The 22,445-nt window shown below is 48.7% G+C and overlaps 1 protein-coding gene across 6 annotated transcripts in view; it reads left to right on the forward strand.

Annotated features, from left to right (window-relative positions):
• The window catches only part of DAAM1 (dishevelled associated activator of morphogenesis 1), a 146,927-nt gene that overhangs the window by 67,093 nt on the left and 57,389 nt on the right, over positions 1-22,445 (forward strand). For all 6 annotated transcript variants that reach the window (XM_080394478.1, XM_080394476.1, XM_080394481.1 and 3 more), the window contains 2 exons: positions 1,209-1,306; positions 21,988-22,211. In XM_080394478.1, the coding sequence (XP_080250604.1) occupies positions 22,029-22,211 (183 nt within the window). In that variant the 5' untranslated portion in view covers positions 1,209-1,306; positions 21,988-22,028. The remainder of the gene's footprint in view (positions 1-1,208; positions 1,307-21,987; positions 22,212-22,445) is intronic.

The following is a 22,445-nucleotide window of genomic DNA, read 5'->3' on the forward strand; positions in this document are numbered from 1 at the left end:
GCTTGCTGCTTGCCACACTGCTGCTCATCCTCTGTGATGGCGAACGCGAGGTCAAAATGTCATCATGGTAGTGGCAAACTGGACTAGCCGTATAAAATTGTCATTTTAAGTGATTGCAACAATGGTTTCTCCTCCCTTTTCTCCCCCAGATCCCCATGTTCTTCCCTGGCACTCTGTCCTTCCCCACCCACAACCTGGGGGCTGCCTGGATCTGTTCAGGATTTATGTTAAAAGGGAAATGTTATGTACGTGATTAAAACATTGTATTGCTGGGTGGAAATGGGATTTGGTGCTTACTGCTGTGACTCTTTCTCATGCGTGAGGGTGAACCGATTGATTACTGAGGTTTGAGATTAAATGGTCCCCTGAGCTGTGCTGGCATTTAAGAGGGGGGGATGGGGACGGAAGGGCAGAGAGAGGAGAAGAGGAAAACCATCTTTTACTCCGAGGCAAGAGGAGTAAGGGAATGTCTACTGAGCACATCCCCTTGTCTTGCTCTGCACACCATCTGCTCTGACAGGCTCTCAGCGCTGGTGTCATGGACCACGATAAAGCAGGTGCCCTAGTCTGCATCCACGATGGTGGGTGAGCTGCTGGTGGACCTTGCAGGTTCCTCTCACTGCTAGGCCAAGCATCCCATCGCATCCTGTCTGGTCCCCGTGGCCCAGCTGCGTCGCCATCTCCCCACATCCCAGTCCCAGCTTGCATCCTTCCAAGCCTGGCAGCCGGCTAGACCTTCTGTCCCCTCCTTTTTCCCTAGGAGCACACCTGATTTATTTATTTTCCTTAATTTCTTTTAATGCAAAAACCTCTTTCTCTTTGGTTTTGGTGGGAAGGGAGGAAAAACCCCTACGCGCCGCTCCTCCAGTGCGCGGTGGGAGCCTTGCCGTGCCGGTGCAGGTTGGTGACACCTGCCTTCGCCTGCTTTCCTTGAAGTCTAATTTCAGCTAAAGGCGACGGGATCCCTCCAGGGTATGGCAGACGTTTCCTATTCACCTAGACCTTAAGAAACAGGCAGGCAAGCAAAAACAACGTAGAAGCACTTAGGTTTATTTGGGTGAATTCTTTTTGCAAAGGGTGTGACTTATTTTTGTGAGCAGCCCCGCGCAAATTGTCTTTGTTCTGCTGCAGTCGGGTATTTCAGGTCTTCCAAGGTTTAATCAGAATAATTAGTTACTGTCTGTTTATACCGTCTGTTTTTGTTGCAGGGTTTCCAAAGGGCGTATTTATCTTCCAGAGTGCTGCCTAAGTGTCGCTTAATCATTAAGCATCTGATTTCCTCCAAGTTATCTGACATGCTGCTTATGTAAGTAAATAAAAAAAAAAAAGAAGGGAGGGTGGGGATGGTGTTGGTGGATTCTGCTTGGGGGCATTTGTAAGGATTTTCCTGATTGTCACAGGTTTAATTGTGAGTTGCCTTTGGTTCCCAGACCATCCTGCAGTGATCAGAGGGCTGTGTGTTTGGATTGGTGCTTAACAACCCAGCCAGTTTAATGAGGTTGCTTTCGCCAAGCCTTCATGTACACCCCACTAAACTGGCAAGAGCTGTGTTACTCCCTGTCATTTTTTTTTTTGGGGGGGGGAAGACTTTACAGAAATAAAGGGCTTTTGCTTTCACTTGTACAGTTATGCCTTTGACTCCTTAACCCAGTGGTATCCCTTAAAAAAATCACAGCTTTGCCTGGAAATAAGTTACCACTGTAAGTTTGCTAGGATTGGAAATTGGGTGTTTTTCAGCCTGTATTTGCATGTTTGGTTTGGGAAGGAGGACCAGTGATGAACGCATTTCCCATCTCTTTAACACGGGAGATGAGAACACTGCAGAAGAGGGTGGGATGGATGGAAAGCCTCACAGCAAGAAAAATGTGGTGCTGAACCCACACGGCTTCATGCTTGGCACCTAAATGAGTCACGCAGCATTTCCCCTTCAATATTTATCTATCACCGGGAGTGAGGGTTTGGGGCGCACACTGCTTCCGTGATCGGTTTAGGTCCTTTTAAATCCAGAAGCAGCCATTGCCATCGGCTCCTGTGCTCTCCTATGTGATAGGGACCATAAATTTTCGAGGTCAGGAACTTTGTGTTAGCCCTTCTTGGGGATGATGGATGTGCAGCGAGGCTTTGCTGTCCTTCCACAGGAGAAGCTCATGAGAGGGAAGGGGCCAGGGCGAGGGCAAGGTGGGATCACCGGGATCTGTGGGGCTTTGGTGGCTTCAGTAGACCCAGCGAAGTGTGCTTGTGTGGAGGCTAAGGTTGAAGTCCATCTCCTCTCTACAATTGTTGGGGAAAGTAAAGATGAACCACAGCAATGGGGCATGTGCTGGGCTCTGTGCTGTGGCAGATCTGAAGCTGGGCAGGTTTACCACGACCTGTCTGCCTTGCCCAGCTCCTGAGCAACATTTTGGGGAGATGCCGGCAAATCCTTTGTCCCCTCTGGGGATGACATGGCAGCTGTCACAGCTGGCACCAGATTGCTGGTGGCCCTCACACTTTCTGCTCCCGTGTGCATGGGGGTGGGAAAAATCCAATTTGATGGAAATATTCTTAAGGAACTCTGTCAACCTGATTTTTTCCTTGACGTTTACCCAGCTGGAAAGCTGGTGGAGATTCAGACGACACCTCCCGAAGCGCTGGGGATGTGTGATGTGCAGCACAGCCATTGCTCGGCAGGAGCATGGCCCCTGCAGCCACAGTGAGGGATGCTGGAGGCATTGGTGGGTCTTTAATCTCCAGTGTGACTCTCCGTCCTACTGGTGTGTGTGCCTGTCTGCTTCGCTCAGCTTTTTGCAGATCTGCTTGGTTTGGGCAGCAGTAGTGGTGGGAAGGAGGAGCAGAGATGCTGGAGTTGAGGAGGGTGAAAGCACAGAGTGGAAAGGAATTGGGCAGAATTATGGAGGAAGATGCTGGGAGGCAAGGGAAACAACATGGCTTGTTTGCCCCAGTGCTTTAGAAGCTACTTAGTTGAGCATTCACTAGGGAGCTACATTTGGCTTTTACATAGCTTTGGAGCATGTGGATGCTCCGTGCTGCTCTCTTCTACTTTCTGCGGTGGCAGTCATCTCCTGTCCCCATCTCTCTTTGAAGAATGTCCCCCTGTTAGCAGTCCACGTTGGGACATAGGATGTAGAGGAATGAAGGCAGAGGGTTGATCAGCACTGATACCACGCAGCTGTGGCCTTGCCTCAGAGGCAGTGGGTTGATTGACATGGATGATGTGCAGCTGCAGCTCGTTCCTGCTAAGTGGTTAAATAGCCCTGAGGATGGGGGGGGGTGTGTAGCAGTGTGGTCTGACCTCTGCAGGAAGGAGATGCAGCACATACAGTAGACTCTGACCAACAGTAAAGCCTTGTTGCAGCCTACTAGTTTGATTGTGCTGCAACAACTGGTACCCTGTGTGAGGCTGACTGAGTTGGACTCTGACTACAACTGGTGCCCAACATAGCTGAGACAAGCGGGAGAGCCTGCAACCCATAACAGGCACTGTGAGAGGTGAGCCGTTGCAACTAATTGATATGGGTATATTGCAATAGTTGTTGTCCATCTTAAGTCAAATTGCAGCTTTTGGTACCCAATGTAGATAGGGACTAATTGATATGGGTACAGAAGAAGAAAATTCCACTTTAACAATGCTTATGGATATATTTGAAAAAAGAAGTGTAAAGTATAACAAGAAGGCAATAGGAACTTTGCTAGGATGGTGCAAAGTAAATGATGTGCTAGTTACACTGAAAAATGTCTCCTGTGTTCAGACATGGCAAAATGCTGGAAGATTTCTTTTTGAGTTGCCTCAAGGGGCAATAAAATTGCAACAGCATTGCTAACAGCATGGAGATTAGTCTTAAACCTACTAGAACAATTAAATGTGGACAGGGAGACAAATTCTGTATTTGCAATGCTTATGGATATATTTGAAAAAAGAGATGTAAAATATGACAAAATGGCAATAAGATTTCTGCTAGTGTGGTGTAAAAAGTATGATTTGCCAGTTACGGTGAAAAAGGTTTTCAGCATTCAGACATGGCAAAGCATTGGAAAGGTACTTTTTGAGGCTGCCTGGAGGGGAGACAAAATTGCCACAGCTGCATGTTATCAATGCTAATCAACCCACTGCCTTCATTCCCCTACAACAGGAGGTACAGCTTGGTGGCCATATCCTTTCAAAAAGCCCTTCCAGTTCTCCCCAAGCTCCTCATCACACCAGATCACCCATCCCTTGACTTCCCCCAGTCTGGCCACTGCAAACCTTGGCGACTGGGACTGACCATGGGTCCCCTCCTCTGGAGGCCACTGCACACCAGAAGGCTTGGTGCTCACCACGCGACGCTGGCTGGTCTTCCATCACCTCCCTTTGACCATCCTACTTAAGGCAGAGCTGATGCCCCTTTGGCTTTCAGTTGCTTTTGCAGGGCTGGGTGTTTGTTCTTTCAACCACTGAAACAGTCCTCCAAGAGATTGGAGAATGTTGTTGGTTTTTTTCCTGGAACACCTTATTTCCCTGGTTGTCCCTTGGTGCAGAACTAGATGTTCTTTGTACTTGGGTGTCCTGCTACCTGGTAAAGGAAGTTTGTAGCGCTTAGTTTTATTTAATTCCTGAAGAAAACAAAAGTATCTGCCACTGTTTCTTCTTGGGCCCCAGAATAATGCACCCCTGTGACTGAGGATGCCAGAGGCAGACACAAGTCCTGAGTATGGGGATGCTCTCCAAAAAGCTTAATCACAATTGAGGATGGGGAATATTCCCCCACACCATAGCCACTCTGGGGGAATGGGCTGTGTCTCCCCACACAAGCAGACCGTGGCCACCGGGTGCTACTGCTCTTGCCCTCCACCACGTGCCCACCAGTCACTTCCAGATCTGGCAGAGAAAAGTTTGGGAGGAGCACACCTCATTTTCTTCATAAAACTCCAAACAAGAGGCTTGGCCTGGTTTAGATTTTAAAAATAACTTGCACATTTGGAAGCTAAAGTTTCAGAAGGGCTCTGGATGGGATAATGGCTTTGATCATGGCAGTCCGAGATCAAGGGAGAGCTTTTTAGGTTTGCTGGATCAGCTGGAAAATATATTTTAGTGTCTAGACTTTTATCATCCTCGAGCAAGCTTTTTTTTTTTTTTTTTTTCCTTTACAAAAGGTCTAATCAAAAGCCCACATACAGCTGATAGGGCTTCTTCAGAAAGAAACACTTTGATTGTGTCCAGAAGCAAGCTGAAAGAGGTGGAGATCAGCTTGGGACTTGGAAGGACCTCTGAGACTCTGCTTTACAGGCACTGCCATTTCCGATGAGGCCGTTGGCATGGATGGAAGCTGTTGTGCCAGCAGCAGGGTGAGGAGGCTGGGGATGGGGACCTGCCGTGTGCCAGCCCCCTGGTCTCCAGAGCGGTCAGTTCTTGCAGCTAAGTACTGCTGGGACTTTGCGGCTTGCCCTTTGGCTGCTGCAGTTGAGGTCGGCTGCTCAGACCAGAATCTCCCACAACCACCTCAGTTCTGGCTGTGTAGTAACCGTAAATGTCCATGTTTGTTGGTGTTTGGACAGAACCTCAGCATTTCTTGCTTGCATGTAGAAGATCTATGTTTTTCTCTCTTTACTTTCCATAAGTGAATTTTAAAAATATTTTTGTTTTATTATTATCCATAATCCCAAAGGATTAGGGCCAGAGGAGTGATTTCCAAAGGTGTTCAGAATAAACTCAAAAGCCTGTCGTGAAGGTGAGGACATCTGGCCATGTGCATTCACTGATTCCTCCTGAAAGCCCACATAGCATTTGGGCTCCATCACATTGGAAGGTGTCCCACTGAGAAGGCAGAGGCAGTTTTTCTTCAAAACTCTGTGTTTTCTGCACAAGGGTCTTGGGTGCATTTTGGCAGGTGTGTTCATTGGAAAAGTCATTACCAGCCATCTCCCTGTCATGTGCTGCAGTGCACCGTGATGCTGCACGCAGTGCTTGAGGCTTTGGTGGAGTTGCAGTCTAGCTGTGAAAGCTTCAGCTGGAAGCTTTGGAAAACATTTGGAAATGTTTTGGAAAGCATTTGGATCGAGGATGTCGTAGCTCTACATCTGGTTGTTTTCCTTTGCTTTGTCCTTGAGAGAGGGAACTGCTGTTGGGTTTCTGGTTTTTTCTTTCCATTAGTTACTCTTTTAGACATACTTCTTTCCAGGGATGAATCGGAGCAAATCCCAGCATGTAAACAGTTTGTGGTGTAAAATAGTATTAAAATTGGGGTGGAAGGGATCTTGAGAGGTTACCTTGTCCCCAAGACAGGGTTAGTTGAATCCATACATCGGACTGCAAAGTGATCGTGTTTGCTGGGAGCTGTTCTCTCACAGATTGTCTAAGGAGCAGAGGCAAAAATGGTGTCGGTATGTGTGTGCAAGCCTCCCTCAGTTTATTCAAATCGTTTGCTGAATAAGAGTTGAAAATTCATGCTGGGTTTGTTCCCAGAGCTATTCAAAGTAATATTCCAGAATAACCTTTTCTGCCTTGGCATTTGTGAAAATACTGCAGCTTTCATGGATGAGGTGCATTTATCCATAGTCCGTATTTCACATGGAGCCATCCCTGTTTTGCCCCATTTCTGAGACAACCAGACCCCAGAAGCCCCACTGGGATGAAGAGCATTTTTTTCTTTGTTTCTTGTGAATTAGATGCAACTCTTCAGTTCTCTAGGTGGTCTCAGCTTGAGCTGGAGGGGAAGCAACAGAAAGCCCCCAGATCCACCTGACAACACAGGGTAGTTTGGGATGCTGCAGTGCCGTCCCCATGGAAATCAATGGCAACCTCTCTCCTTGACTTCTGCAAGTTTAGATAAAGCTGCAAGATCCTGGGGAGTGGTAGGAGAGGAGGAGTCTCACTAGAAGTCCTTGTTTACTTTGAAATCAAGAGCCAAACGATGACTTTAATTTAATTTCTCCTGCATCTTCCTCTGTCCCAGCTTTGTGTCTTGAGCAATGGATTGGAAAAAAAACTGTACACAAGAGCTCTAGCTTAATCCCCTCGCCTTTTAAAGATGCTGCAGAGCTCCAGTGGGTTTTTTTTCCTTTCTTATAGGCTCCCCATTTCAGTGATGAAAGGTTTTGAAAGAGGTTCACCTGTAGGCAGCTGGATGCTGGCTTGCTCTCCAGCCAGTGTTGTGTTGGTATTTGCATCCACACAGCCCAGATGGTGACTGGTTTTCTTTCATCTGGTCGTTTCCCCAACCAGGTCACAGTAGGTGACAGCAAAATTCATCCATCTTTGGCCATGTGGCAGGCTTGGTGAGCCCTGCCTGGCCCATCTGTATGTATAAAGTCAAGATGGCTGGTGTTAGCATTATAGTTTGGCCAAACGTGTGCAGAGATATCACTGCTTAGATTTGTTACAGACGGGTTTCTGGATATAGTCTAAGGCATTCTGCCAGCCTGTTTTATATCTGTGTAAAAGTGATTGGCATCCCTATAAATAAAACTGCTGTGGGGTTATAAATATAAATATACTTATTCATTAAACGATTTTTGCATCTCAAGCGGGTTGCCATCCTGGGTTGCCATAAGCGAACCATGCTCTTCGCATGCATGTTATCCACAGCTCCAGAAATTCAGCTTCTGAGGCTTTGATGTATTTTTTTCCCTTGGAAATACATGTGTGTGAACTATTCCTGAGTCCCCATGCCAGAGTGGGCTGAAGGACCTCTTCATAGTCATCACTGGGAATGACCCTGTCTTGGGGACCATTGTAGACAGAGCTCCAGAAGCGGTAGTGGCCGTAAATACCGGAATGTGAACTCTCTCTTTTGGCTCGCAAATGAGTATGACTTTGATGGGGTATTTAGTCCCTGTGGCCAGGTAAATACTATCTGCGTGGCTCCTTCGGTGCTGGGAAGGACTAGCCCTGCTAACACCTCCACCCATGTCCATCCTTGGGCAGGGAGTTTCACAAAGGGTTTCTTCCCTCTCTGCTGTGGGTTTGGCTGAATGGGAAGTGGGGGGGGGGGGTGTCTTTCCACCTCCTTTAACCATCCCTGTTGTCATTTTGGCTTCAGGAGCAAGGAAAAAAGGCCCCCAGACCAGCTCCAGGCACTGCTGTGAGCTGGGGAGGTGCAGACTGGAGGGAGAACCTGGCCGGCCGCTCACACAGCCAGGCAGCAGCACAGGCACTGGTAAATCTGGCTTGGCCTTTGAACGGGCTTATGAAAACACTGCAAGCTGCAACCTCCGGTTTCTTTGGGATTGTTTTCCTTCCTCTTTCAAAGCATTTGAATATTCATTCAGTAAATGATGAAGCATAGAGCATATGTGCCTGAGAGGCAGAATATCAGCCGCCTCACTTACCTCAGTAACAGCGTGCATCATTGAAAGTTAACCTATGATTTTTGCTTAGTTTGCTAATGAAAGGAAGCTTTAAAGTTGGTCTGTCCATCTACTCCTCCCCCATCACTGAGAATTCATCAAGTCCATTGGCTGGTTTTGTACTTTCTGCCAGGTTGATTTTCATCTCATATATGTGGAGCTGCTGCAAGTTTTGTCAAAACAGGCATTGGGTTGAAAGGATGTTGTGGAGGCTTTTTATTAAGGGAAGGGATGCAATGAAAACTCAGCCTGTACTAGACATCAGGGAATACACATAAATGTTATGAACATCCAAGCCATAAAGAGTGCTTTAGTTGGATTTACCATGTTACGAGACACCAGAGAGCCCACGCGGCAGGGCTGTGCACAGACATGTAGGTGTTGCAGGGGGGGATGTTCGCCTATGTGAATTCTCTGATGCCTAATAAATGTAAGTACATCCTGCAGCCTTAATATAAACTTGGCTTATATTTCTTAGGCTCACAGAGGGAAATCTCCTCTTTGCTAGTGTTGGTATTCCTAGTGCTGCTTACCCCACAGAGTGTGGTTTCTCTAGCATAGCAGGGTCAGCACAGTCTTGTAAGGTCTTCAGAGGCTGATAGCAATATTTGCATGTCTTGACTCTGCTGGAACTGGTTGCGAGTCCAGGTGCCATTTGGCGTTGCAGAGGCAGGGGAGGACAAGCTCCTGGGATTTGGCATCCTGGCGGTGGGAGCAGGACGATGGTGTTGAGAACCTCACCATCTTCCATTGCAGGAAAGCTTAGCATGGCAGATGAGCAGCAGGTGGAGAGGAGAACCTGTCAAGCCTGAGTGGCAGGTCCTGTGTCCCTGCCCCAGGTTACTTCTGGTGCACAGTGGCCGAGTTGTAACTGTGTGGTGGAGGTAAGAGGTTGTCATCTGGGTTGTATCCTGGAGGTACCGGGGTGGCATATGGCTTGGACAGATGACCGTATTTGAGAAACTTAAAAGTGAAATGAATCGCCTTGCCTGCTGCAGGTAAGGGCAGAGATGACCTTGGCTGTGGAGTAAGCCCTGCTGTGTGGCTGGTGCCATCGAACAGAAAGGTGGTGGCCTCCAGGAATGACATTCCCATGGTCCCCATGTCCTGCTGCAGACCCTGATGCAGTAAGGGAACCTCTTCCTTCCCAAACCAGCAAATAGCTCCTGGTTGGCACATGTTACCCAGGCTCTGGAGGTCCTGGCATGGGTGCCCAGAGCATCCATAAGGTTGTCTAGAGGTTATGGTGTGACCAGCTGTGCTCCGTGCTGCTGGGAGCGAGCTGCTGGTAGATGGGTCCTACATGGGTATGTGAGATCCTTAAATCACCTTATGGCGGGGAAGGGAGAGACCCTGGAAGACCAACCACCTACTTCCCTGCAGGGATACCGTGGGGCGCAAACAGGACTCAACATTCATTGTGTTCTTGGTGAGCTGCCAAATGTTTGTATGTCTGCCTGGCTTTTACTGGTAGGTGTCAATACTTTTTTCCATGCCTGGTTTTGGTCTCTGTTTTCCACCAGAGCTTGAATTCTTTTCAGTGTAGGGTTTTTTCTTCCCCCCACCCCCCATTTGGTGTCTTAGTAAGAACACAGCTGAAGTACTGGGAACCCAAACTAAACCTGTCTATTATGCATTACCTGATTAGACGCCATGGTAATAAGCATTTGAATCTAAAGCTAGATTAGGCAGTGAGCAGTCTGGAGCTGGATTTGCATAGCACACATTCCTTTTCCATATGACATGTTGGTAAATCTACTGAAAGTGAATTTAGAAAGTGCTGGTGTGCTTCAAGTGCTCCTGTTGATGCTTGAGTTGCTTTCCCCACGAGGCACTCAGCTGGGCAAAAAATGCCTGTGATTGCCTGAAAGATGCTTTTTCTCCCCTCCTCCTGCTCTCAAGGCTGGTGTTGCAGTCAGTGAGGATGGATAGCTCTTGCCATCTCTAAAAGCCTGCATTAATGTGGTTTTGAAAGTTTTTATCTGTAGAGGGTTACTTCGGGGTGTTTTCCCATTGCACCTCTGGTGGTACTGGAGTGAATCTGGAATTCTCAGGTATGTAAATCCAGCTCGCAGCTTTTGCTGCATTGTTACAGGTCTTGTGCTGGAAAATGCTCAAAACATTTGTTATCCAAAAGCTATTTAATTTCCTTCCCCTGTGGATAGCCATGAGACTGTGGATGATCTCAGGGTCGCTCTCTCTTTGAGTTATTTCATTAGTGTGTGTTTAGGCCATCCAAACTGCAGTGTTAATTTGGAGCAATGTGCTACTGAAGTTAGACACAGAGGAAGTTTTTCAAGGTTTTGGGCAGTGGCTAGGCAGCAAACCTGCAGGCCCTCTGTTGTAGGAAGGGGCTTGGAGTGGAAGTTCTGGATATTGGAGGTTCTGGATGTTCTTTTTCCATTTTAGGGGGGAGTTGAGATGGATGTGCTGGTGCCAAGAAAACAGCCTTACCCAGCCCATTCACATGGTGACCTCTGCCTCATGGCAAAGCACAGAGCTGAGGGACCTTTGGGTGTCCCAGCAGAAATGCTGTGATGTTGTTGTAGCCCCCAAGCCAGGGGCTTGGCTTTGCTTTTATGTTGTCAGAGCTCTGCTGAGCCACGTCAGGCGCCCAACGAGGTCCACACCACCTGAAGCCTTTGCTTGGCCAGTCTGTGACCCCTGTGGCACGGGCACGAGGAAGCACAAACCGAGGAGCAGGGCTCGGCTCACTGGGTTTCCAGCTGTGTTAGACCTGCTGGGCCCCACTTCATTATCAGTGGTGGTGTCTGGGCAGTGTTGAAAGATCTGGCAAGCTGGTTAATGGAAAGCTGCAGCCTCGAGCTGCTCTGATCAACAAATTCAGTTGTCACCTCTGCTGCTAGAGGTTTTTCAGTGTCAAAGCTGCTTAAGGAATGGGGGAGGGGTGTTTTTGGGTGTTGGGGACACAGTTTCTCACTGGAGAGCTGGCACACCTGATGCCAGTCAAATACATCACCCTGAAGCCAGGGAAGGAGGTGAACTTTGAAGGAATGTCACAAAGGCACTGACCATCAGTGGTACTATGAAGCCTTGCTGAGGTGGCAAATGTGAAGGCCTCTGTGGCACCCTGCCACCACCAGGACTTGGGAACCCTCAAAGAGTTGAAATTCTCAATTGATTGGATTGCAAGCAAACTGGACTGGTGTCAGTGGGGAGAAGTGCTATCACTTTGCTGGCCAGAGCGGTGGACTCCAACCCCAAGCAAGAAGTCATCTGCAAGGAGTTGTGAGCTTGTGTCAGGGTTTAACCCCAGCCAGGGACTGAGCCCCACACAGCTGCTCACTCACTCACCCCCAGTGGGGTTGGGAAGAGAATCAGAAAAGTGACAAAACATGTGGGCTGAGATAAAGACAGTTTAATAGGTAAAGGAAAAACTGCACACACAGGTGAAACAAGGAATTCATTAACCACTTCCCATCGGCAGGCAGGTGCTCGGCTATCTCCAGGCTCCATCACATGTAACAGTGACTTGGGAAGACAAACACCATCACTCTGAGCATCCCCCCCACATCCTTCTTCTTTATCCCCAGCTTTATGTGCTGAGCATGACGCCATACGGTATGGAATATCCCTTTGGTCAGTCAGGGTCAGCTGTCCTGGCTGTGTCCCCTCCCAGCTTGTGCCCCCCAGCCTGCTCGCTGGTGGCGTGGGGTGAGAAGCAGAAGAGGCCTTGACTTTGTGTAAGCACTGCTCAGCAACAACTAAAACATCCCTGTATTACCAACACTGCTTCCAGCACAAATCTGAAGCATAGACCCATACTAGCTAGCGTGAAGAAAAGTAACTCTATCCCAGCCAAAACCAGCACAGCTGGGAAAGGGCCAGGAGCATGGAGGACTGGTTCAAAGGCTCAGGAAGGTGAGCAAAGGGATGGTTTTGAACCATGAGGCATCTTCTGCAGAGGCAGCAGTCGGCGTGCAGGAGGGTGCTGGCAGGTGGGAGAGGGCAGAGCGCGGTCCTGTACCTGCACAGAGGTGGGTGACGTTGTGGCTTGCTGAGCCGGTGTCGTGCCAGTGGTGGCTGCAGGGAAGGTACAGCCGTGCTTGTGGGTGTGCTTGGAGCGTGGCTAGTCCCAAATACCTGAACACCCAGACTGGCCTCCTGCAGCTGATGAGATTAAATTAAAAATTTCAAACACAGTTATCCTCTCTGAGTGTCTGAGCCTCTCAGGATCCCCTTGGGTCACTTTTTCAAGCAGTTCTTTGCAATTGTGAGGCTGGGTTTTTTTTTCTTTTTTAATGAAAAGAGATCTTACTGTATAAATATCTACAGGGATGGGAAGCTTGCATTGCAATTTGTGGCGGGTGCAGTTTGAAGACCTGGAAAGAAGAGAAATCCATTTCTGTACATAGCCCTGACGAGTAGGTGGCCACTGTCGCTGCGATATTGCATCTTTGAGGGGGGTTTCCTCACTGGAACGTTTGCTCCAGTGGGGTGGGGAGGCTCATTTTTTAAGCAACCTATAGAGATGGAGGCAGAAAGGATGGCTGAACGATTAGGGATGCTACAGATGGTTTGTTTGGACTTCAAAGTGTCTGGGGAAAAACAGATCTGGTTAAATCAATGTGGAAAAAAGAAATGTGCATGTACTCGGTGTGTTTAAATTTGGTTTGTATTGATGCTGCTGATGCTGATACTTCCCCGAATTAAGCATTAAAATAACCTCTCTTGATTTTTTTTTTAAATGCATCCCCTTGGGATCTCCATTAGACAGACATTCCCTTCTGGATGCTCTTGCTGGGGAAGAGGGACCTGCAGTCCATCCCCAACAGCGATGGGGCAGCTGAGTTCAGAGTGAGCCCTTCCTTGCTCCCTGCCGCCAGTGGAGGCTGGATAGTTAGGCAATTAAAACAGCATGCCTTCATTAAGCTGCATATTCCAAACTTCAGGCGGTGGGTTTGAGCAGCTCTCCTGGGAAACCCAAGTCCCGCTGTCCTGTGGCTTGGGGTGGTGCAGCTCCATCCTGCTCAGAGCCGGGCTTTTGCCATAAGCTACATCATATTACATGCACATAAAAAAAAATAATCAAGCCTTCCAATTAGTCTCACTTGCTTTTCTTTATTGTGTTTAAATGAAATAGTCCTTTAGTGTAATGTGATTTAAAATTGCTGCTTTTTCTTGGGCGGGGTGGGAGCAGGCATGGTGGTGGAGCTGTTGGGATTGCGTGGTGCCTGGTGTAAGCTCACATACGTTACTTTTTTTTGGGTGTTCATCTGCTGAAGCACAGGGAGGTATTAGTGTCGCGCTGGAAGGAGAGCGGCCAGCAGGCCGTTTCTGCTATCAGACATATTTATCAAGGAATTCTCAACCCCAGGTTCATACTTTAGGGGGAAAAAATCACTCTGGATTAACATCAGGATTTAAAAATCTTTTTAAAGGACAATCAGCCTTGCAAATGGGTAGGCCCACTGAGAGATCTGACAAATGTGTTTTGTTTGCTTTGGGCACTTTCTGGACTAGGAGTTTAATGGTATCTTGAAGTTTAATGATATCTACCCATCGGAGTCCCTGTTAGGAAGAACTCGCATTTATAGCAGTCTCCACCCAATTTCTGATTTTTTAAAAAAATAAATTAAAAATAGCTTGCTTCGCACCACAAGCTGCATGTGTCTGTGGGTCCAGTAGCCTCACTTTAAGGATGGATAATCCTAAAAACCTCCAAACACAACCCCAAAGTAGCCTGTCAGGACTCAGCTGGTAGCTCCTCATTGCCTTGCCATGGTAGTGGCCCCATGGCAGAAGTTGCTGTGTTGATGGACTGGAGGCATCTGCTGCTGAGCAACTTGAAAACTCCAGTTTGTGAAGCCAGATTAAGAGGCTTTAGGAGAGGAAAAACCTGCCTGCCTTCCTCCTCGGTTTTACACTTGGAGAGCCCGTCTCACCCCAGGGATTATTGCTGAAATGGGGAGCAGTGAAATGGAAAGCTCAGCAGTGAGGCTTTGCATACCATAAATCTAAATCAGAGCCCAAATATTCATTGGAGGAGCAAGGCTTGAGGCTGGGGGAATAGGAAAAAAGGGGGAATTAAAATAAAGGAAGGGTTTTGTTGAACTATTGTTCTCTAGGAAAAGGCTAATTGGCAAACAAATATCCTCCTCCAGTGGGAAATACAGCTGCTCTCTCCCCGATTGCCAGGCTGTTGAGTTTTTATTGACAAAATTTGCATCGTCAAAGGGAGTAGTCAGAGCTGGGAGTGATCTCAGAACTGAACCGGCTTAAATCCACACCCTTTCAGATGGAGAGGGAAATATTGAGGGGGAGGTCTCCTTCCAGTCCGGGCTGGGGGTGGTCCCTGTGCCTGACATCTTGGAAGGCTTCTGATCACTGAAGCTGCTCTTCCTGCAATTATACTTAACTTGTGATACACTGGGGTGGGCTTCGCAGCTCAGTATTATCAGCCTCCTGGAGGCGTTTCGTACTTCGCGTGTGCATTTTCCCCTACCTGGGGCCAAAACCAGCAATGGAAATGGAGAGGGGCTGGATGCTGGCTTGTGCTTGTGCCAGGTGATGAGGATGGAGGGGGATGCTTGGCAGTGCTGCCTGTGGGTCTTGCATCCCTCTCTTAAGTGCATTTTTGCACTTAAGTGGTTTTGGCCTTGAGGGCTGCCTGGCCAAGGTCTTGTGCCACCCAGCCTGGATGCCCGCAAAGGCTCCTTGAGAGACCAGGTTCAAATGGCAAAGGATGACTTTTGTGGGGGTCTTTGCTGAAAGCCCACAGCCTTGCAGAGGAGCCCTGGGTCAGTGCTAATCCCTCTCTGCACATGACCTCGGCTCCGAAAGGACTGTTTCTGCCCCTTTGAGCCCCACCACAATGCAGTGCCAGCAGCTGCCACCCCAAAACAAGAGCTGGGTGAGGTGAGCACCAGGAGGGATGGCCCCTTGCGCCGCCTTTCCTTTCTGCCGGATTTTTCTGTGCTGCCTTTTGAAGGCAGGCTGGGGCACAGGGAGGGCAGGGGGATGCTCCCGCATCCTTCCTGGAGAGCCTCCCTCCACCTTCCTGGGAAGTCTCCTGGGCTTAACCCACCTCCGACAAGTCTTGTGCCTGGGTTTCCAGATGCCAATCATTCAGGGCATTTAAGGGAGCAATATGTGACTTGAAAACTCGTACTGCCTCCTGCCACCAAGGCACCCTGCTTTTTGGTTTGCTTCTGCAAAAGAAGGCCCACAAATCCACCTGGCTGCTGGAGAGAAGGCACATGTGTCTGTAGAATTGGGTCGTTTAGCACCCTAGTGAGCATTAAGAAATATATATATATATATATAGGCTCCCAAACTGGGTCTTGTATGCAGTTCCATGCTTGTTGTCCTTGTTCCTGAAATAAATGGCATTTGTCTGAGCTGATCTGCTGGAGTTACCCTAAGAAGTGGTCTGTAGCAGTTTAGAGGATCTGGCGCCAGCGCTCAGCTCGTCACCGATTAAGTTTACCCTTTTAGTGGAGAACTTGTGACCTCCTTTAGTGTTACTGTGCCACTTGCTGTCTGGCTGCCTGGGAAACTTCCAGCAAGGTTTGTGGTTTAATCCTCAAAAACTAAACAAAATTTTGCTCCAGCGTAGTCTTCCCTGGTCAGATTCATCTGTGTACTGAGCTATGCTGGTCTCTGCAACTGCAGAGGGGTAAAGGGCTGTGTAATCCTTGGGGCAGCTCCCACCACAGAGGATGGGTGCTGCAAGCCCTCAGCATCTTCTCCTTGGACCCAAGTTTACGTCCACACACTGGGACAGACATGGTCCTGTAACGCACCGGCAGCCATCCCCTGCTCCAGATTTTTGCTGGCTTGCCAAACCGAGCGGCGCTGCTCTGAGGATTGATTTCAGTTGGAGAGTGTTAAGACAGATCCTGTCTCACCCTGCTGTGCGCCACGCTCTTCCCCCTGAAAACTGGATTGCAGAGTCAACAGCATGTGTGCTTCCCTTGGCAGGGAGCTCACTTGTGTGCTGGAGAGATGACTTGTAAGCCAGGCCGTGATATTCTTGCAGTGCGATGGAGGTTATTGCTCTTTTCCCTGAGTAGCACCATCAACACCTCCAGATGGGAGCCCTGTGCAGACATGTACAAAAAAAGTCTTTCCAGTACTTTTGCTTCTTGCAGTAGATTGTTTAGATGGAAAAAGGAGGGCTTTTTCTGGTGCATTACAAATCTGTGAAACTGGGTTTTTTTTTCCTCAGTGGTGAGCATACAAGTGTTTACTGACTCTGTGAATAAGCAGGTTTGCTTTTTTTTTTTTTTTTTGCTGCACCCTGGATTTCACCATTGAGCCCCTGAAGCTCGTTTGCCCTTGAGCAAACTGTTTTCTTGCGAGACAGCAGGTCCAGATGTATGCTTCAGGTTGTGACAAATGCCAAAATAAAAGGAAAGAATACAAAGAGGAGGTGACACATTTTAGGCAGGCGTTGGGTTTTTGACAGTACTGACAGATGGGGCTTTCCGGGAGCGAGCCGAGAGCCTGTGAGCACAGCCAGCTCTGCTGGCATCAGGGACACTGTGCCGGTGGCCCTCAGGTACCAGGCAGCCCGAACAAGGTTTGGAGATGCAAAACATTCTTTGTTGGGTTCATGGAGTATAACGGGATTTCTGGGAAGAGGAAGGAGGACCTGGGGGTAATTCAGGATTTGGCGGATGTATTTATAAATCCATGAAACCCAAGTCTCCGAGATTTGCTTACGCTGAGAATTATGGCTCTTGTGATTTAGCAATGAGTCAGGCTCCTCCTGGCAGCTGATCTTACTGCGGCATCACAGGAAGGGTCCTGTCCCTGTCCCCTTTTGCAGCTGCTGTTTCACGGGTGGATAGAGGGGAAAAAGGCAACAGTCAAACAGTTTAAAGCCTTTTAGCTGAGCGTGTTGGGTTTTTTTCCCCTCCTATCGATACGCATGGATTTCCACCAGACACAAACATTCCCCCTCCTGTGCAGCCTGTGCCTGAAAACAGCTTTACACTGGAGAAAGGGATTTTTTGAAACCAGCGTGGGAGCTTGTGGCCAAAAAAATCATCCTGGTTGCTTTAAGCAGGAATGGCCATGCCAAGGATGCCAGGACTGTGCTCAGCGCAGGGTCCATGCTGGAGGTGCTGGTGATGGGCTCAGGTCCTCTGGGCTTTTGTGTTGGAGGAAAGGTGGCTTCTGCTTAGGGGAAGGCAGTCCTGTTTCTGAGCTTTTCATCCACACAAGGGCTCAATTTCAAAGTTTTTGTGTTTTAAATTGAATAATTCTTGGATCCCCCTCATTAAAAGGTGTTTCTTTGCACCAGCTTTCGTGCAAATGTGAAGTAGAGCAGCACTTCTCGCTTCTGAGAAATCAAGAAATGATCAGATGGGCAGAGCAGTGCACACACATTTTGGAGAGCTCGCAAACAGGACCAAACCCGAGAAGATGTCAGATTAGTGAGTGAAGCCAAGGAGGGTGCTGGCCCTTTTGGGTCTGCAAGGTGAAAAATCAAAACACATCCAGGGAAGGCTTTGACGCTTCTGGGGGAGCACCTCAAATGTACGGCTCATCTGAAAATTGCTGTGGGAGCATCAGTTTTTATTGCTGTGGAGGTTGGACATGAGTTGCGGTGGGAGGAAAATAATCTAGAATTGGTTTTTTTTTAAAAAATTATGCAAGGTTTTTAATGGGTCTGACGTGCACCACAGCACTGCACCCTGCGCTGGGTGTTACATGCATGGGGTGCAGTGCCAGAGGGAGGATGCACCATGGCTTGGTAGTGGGATGGGACAAGCATAGGTTGCCGTGGGTGGGATGCCAAATTTCTGTCTTCTGTGTGCTGTAAAGAGTGGTTCAGGACACCCAGCTCTAGCACTTGGTGGGGGTGACAGCATCTTCCAAAGCTGCCCGCCAAGGCCAGGCGCCAGCCAAGGACATCACTTTGCAGCAATGGAAGAGAATCAAAAAATTTCCATTGGTTGGGAACGTTCCTGGCTGTGCCGAAACTCTGTGGGCTGGGGGGAGGCAAAGCTTGGTGTGGCCCAGGACGCTGAAATTGGTCAGGGCTCGGCAGAGACGGTCAGTGAGCGTTACTGCACTTGCACAAAAATACTCCCCCTTGTGCAATGCACCGAAATAAAGCTCCCCATTGAGAAAGAGCTCGCTTAGGATCTTGCATCCTTGTTTGGGGAGGGGATGGGAGAGGAGCCAGAAAAACAACACACTAATACTCATATTTGAGGATTTAGCTCCTAGCTTCTGGGTGGGTTTGGAGGCGGGTGTGAGGGGAGCGTGCATGCTCCTTTGCATGTCTTTGTACCCTTGCTGGTATTTTTAGACTGCAGACCGCAATGCTGCAATACTGGTGCTGGCTTTAAACCAGCTTGTTGGGGCATCGGTCACAGACAGGCTTTGGCAGCGTGTTGCTCCACGCAGGCTAATTTAGCTTGCCGGGGAGGCTGTTGAGTATGCAAGCGGTAATTGCTGCTCTCCTTTCCTTAAAGCAAAGGCGGAAGCGACACCGGGGTCCAATTTTCTCCTAATGACTGATTTCATTTAAGCACTGCTCAGGGCGATGTAGTCTTGATGCTTTTTTTTAGGGCTGGGGAAAACAACAAAACTTGTCTCCCCATGCATCGCTGAGCTGCAGCCCATGGCCTCTGTCCTGCATGGGGACCCCAGTTGGTCCTGGTGGCATGTATGGGCCTTCTCTCCTTATCATCATCATCCTCATCTCCCCGGGCTTCTAGGCTGAGCCCATCATATGCATTTCCACCCTTGTTTCTGTGAAAGCAAAGTTGTTTGGGAATGATTCAGCTCCATCAGTCCTGCCTTGGGATTTGAGGTTTGGCTAGAAGTTCCCTCAGTGACCCTTCCCGTCCTGTCTTCCCTGGCTCTGTACATAAAGGGGCAATTAAGCTTAATTTATTCTGGCCTGCTCAATAGTAAAGGCCAGAAGGCACCATTAGATCACAACCTGACTTAAATTTATTGATCTGATTAGTGCTTAAAGTTATAAATGGGAGGTGGGAGCAGGACATTTAACATGTGATGCTGCGTGGAACTGGTCCCTTCTGCTCTCCTTAATATGCAAGCTTCCAGGTTGCCAGGGGCTGTTGCTTTTTCTCCTTCAACAACCAATTTCTGTAGGATTTACAGGGAAGGAGACGGCTGCGTAGATGCACTTTGGTCTGACTATGCAATCTGCGCTGTCTGCACCTCCCAACAACCTGCCAGGGAGCCACGTTTTGATTTTGATCCATCATATCAATGAATATTCATCAGCCTTCTGAGGGCTGAATGCTATTTGCCTGGTAGCTAACATATTCTCTCTTTAACTTGTTTTAGTCTTGGTTGCTAATAACCTACAGCCCACTCAGCCTACACTATAGGGTGGTTTGGTTTTTTTAATTGTTTATAGATGAAAATGAAGAACCTCAATAGCTCTAGAGCTGGAAGCAGCTCAAAAATACTTGTCTTGGTTGCTACATGACTGTCTGCTTTAAAACCAAAAATAAAACCTTGCCTTTTGATCTGTCATTCACACTCCTCATAAAACATTGTCAGGAGCGTGTATCTCTGAAGAGCAGGTGTTGTTCTGATAAAAGCTTTCTGCACATTTTTGCAAGCCCAAGTCAGAGCTTGTACGTAGCAGCAGGTTTCAAAGACAAGCTTCATGTGGTGTTGACAAGGGGATGGAAAACACCCATGGAAGAGGAAGATGTGTCCGTTTGCTCCAGACCAGCTGCAGGAACAGGATCAGGCCCTGCTCTGGGCACGGCGTGGCTGTACCCATGGACTGGGAATGACCAAGCGACCAAACTTTGTACAGCTGAAGACGTGCAGGTTGGGACTGAGCTGTGCAGGCACAAAGTCCTGGGCAGCCACCAGCATCTCACTGTGTCCTGTTTTTCATGACTCTTCAAAAGCCAAGCCTGCAATGTTTTGTTCTGTGTTGGAGGGAACAGAGGTCTGTGTGCCTTTAGGTTTTTTGTCTGCCTCCCTCCTTTAGCAAAGAAGCTCCTGAGCAGGTCCCAAACCCCTCCTAACACTGAGGGGAGGCCAGCAGGCTGCTAATGGATTTGCTGCGGTGCTGGCTGCTGGGGAGCCGTGATGAGAGAGCTTTCATGGCAGCTGAAATTCCTCCAGTGGCTGCATTTTTCTACATCCAAGATGCTAAATGTGAAATGAGATTTGTGGCCCTTCAGGAAGGGGGACAGTCTGGACTGGGCACAGAGCAGTCCTGGGATTATCCTGTGTGAAGACCCAGTAGCTGTTTCCCATCATTTGTGGTTCAGCAGATGATTACACCACATGCTTAAAACACGCCATTGATTTTAAGGATCAGATCCGCTGTTAAAAGTAATGTGGGTAGAGCCTGAGTTTTCTGCAGGGTCCCTGTTCTGGGAGGGCAACATTCACCGTGCAAACAGTGGTACAGGGTCCAACCACGGGCCTGCCCCCAACCTGCCTCCAGCGTTGGCTCTCTGTGGGGCTCAGCAGCTGTTTACTGGGGCATATAAATCCGTAGTTGGAGGCGAGTGGCTGGCTCCAGGGAGATCAGACTCCTCTCCCGGTGCTGACCCTTTTTCCCCAAGTCTCTTCATAGCTTTGTTAATAAATCTGAGTCATCTGTATTTCACCCTTCTGCATTAATCTTGACTGTTTGTCCTGTCTCTTAACATCTCGGCGTCTTGTTTTGCAGAGGTAAAATGTGTGGGTGTGTGGCTTTATAAGACAAATATTTAGGCTTTTTAAAAATTCTCTACTTTGCTGGTTGATTTTTCTCGTTAGGGTGTTTCTCCGCTGTCCTCATTCCTCATAGGTGGCCCTCCTCTTGTATCGTTGACTTGACAGTCCCAATTTTGGGGTAGTATTTGCCTGGTCCTTGTTATTACCGGTCAGGCAGGACACATGTCTGAGCTTTGATCCCAACCTGAGTTTTAGAAATCAGCAAAACCCAAGTGACCACTGGTGCAAGCGATGCCCAACATAAGCACTGCATAGGAAAGTCTGAGCTACCAGCAACGTGTGCTTTTTATCAGCTGCAGTAGTGTCTTGTAAATATTTACTGGAATTTCAAGTAGGGTTTATCTCATTAAAGCCAAGTAAAATGTCCCATGAAAAAGAGCTGCCCAACTGGCAGTTGCCAGTAGGTGTTTAGGGACATGTTTAGGAGCTGGGAGAGAATATACAATATTTTCTCAGGTCTGCTGCTGTCCGTGGCTTGGGTCATCCTGAGTCATGTGAGGTCTTTGAGTACCAAGTCACCCATGCTGGGGACCATATACCTGGTGGCCCCAAGCCCATCCAGCTGTTCCTGACAGCAGCCTCCCAAATTTGCCATAACCCTGGCCACACCGGGAAGGGGGCTGGCCTGGCTGCCATGGCACAAGGAGGTTAGCTGGGATTATCTGGATTTTTCAACAGTGATGGGGTCCGGGACCCCTCTCCCCACAGGATCGGCGGTGCATCCTCCTGCTGCTGCCCACTTTGGCACAAGGCAAAGCAAATTAATCTTTTTAATTTGCATGGTCGTCAAGGTTGCCAGGACCGTAAACGTCAAATCTGAGCAGAAATATTTGGCACATAAACTGTCTCCGCTCTTCCCCTCCGTACTGAGCGCGTGGGTGGTTTTGATTCCTCCTCCCCTTGGTGGGATGGGAGCACAGCACTGCGGGGCAGCTGCTCGAGCCTCCTCTCTTCTCTTCCCCTCAGGATCTAGTACCCAGGAGGGAGGGACACAGAGGAATTTGGCCATGGCCCCAAGGAAGAGGAGCGGTCGGGGGATCTCCTTCATCTTCTGCTGCTTTCGCAGCAGTGACCACCCCGAGATCACATACCGGCTGCGGAATGACAGCAGCTTTGCCCTGCAGACAATGGAGCCTGCGCTGCCCATGCCACCGGTGGAGGAGCTGGACGTCATGTTCACTGAGCTGGTGGTAAGTTAGGATGCTTTTTATTTTTATTCCCCTCCCCACCACTTTTTTTCCTCATCTTTCTAGTCTCCCCAGACGTGGTTTTGAGTTTTCAGACAAGCTTTACTGTGAAGGAAGCATCAGGGGCTGCTGTTGGGAGCAGTTCTGCACTGAACCTGAGGTCTGCTCTTCCCTGAAGTCCTGCTGGTTTGGGGTGGCTTCTTTCCCGTTAGAAAGCCTCGATTTCTTAGAGCAGGG

Source organism: Falco punctatus (genome assembly GCF_963210335.1).
Source record: "Falco punctatus genome assembly, chromosome: 7".
Lineage (NCBI taxonomy): Eukaryota > Metazoa > Chordata > Aves > Falconiformes > Falconidae > Falco > Falco punctatus.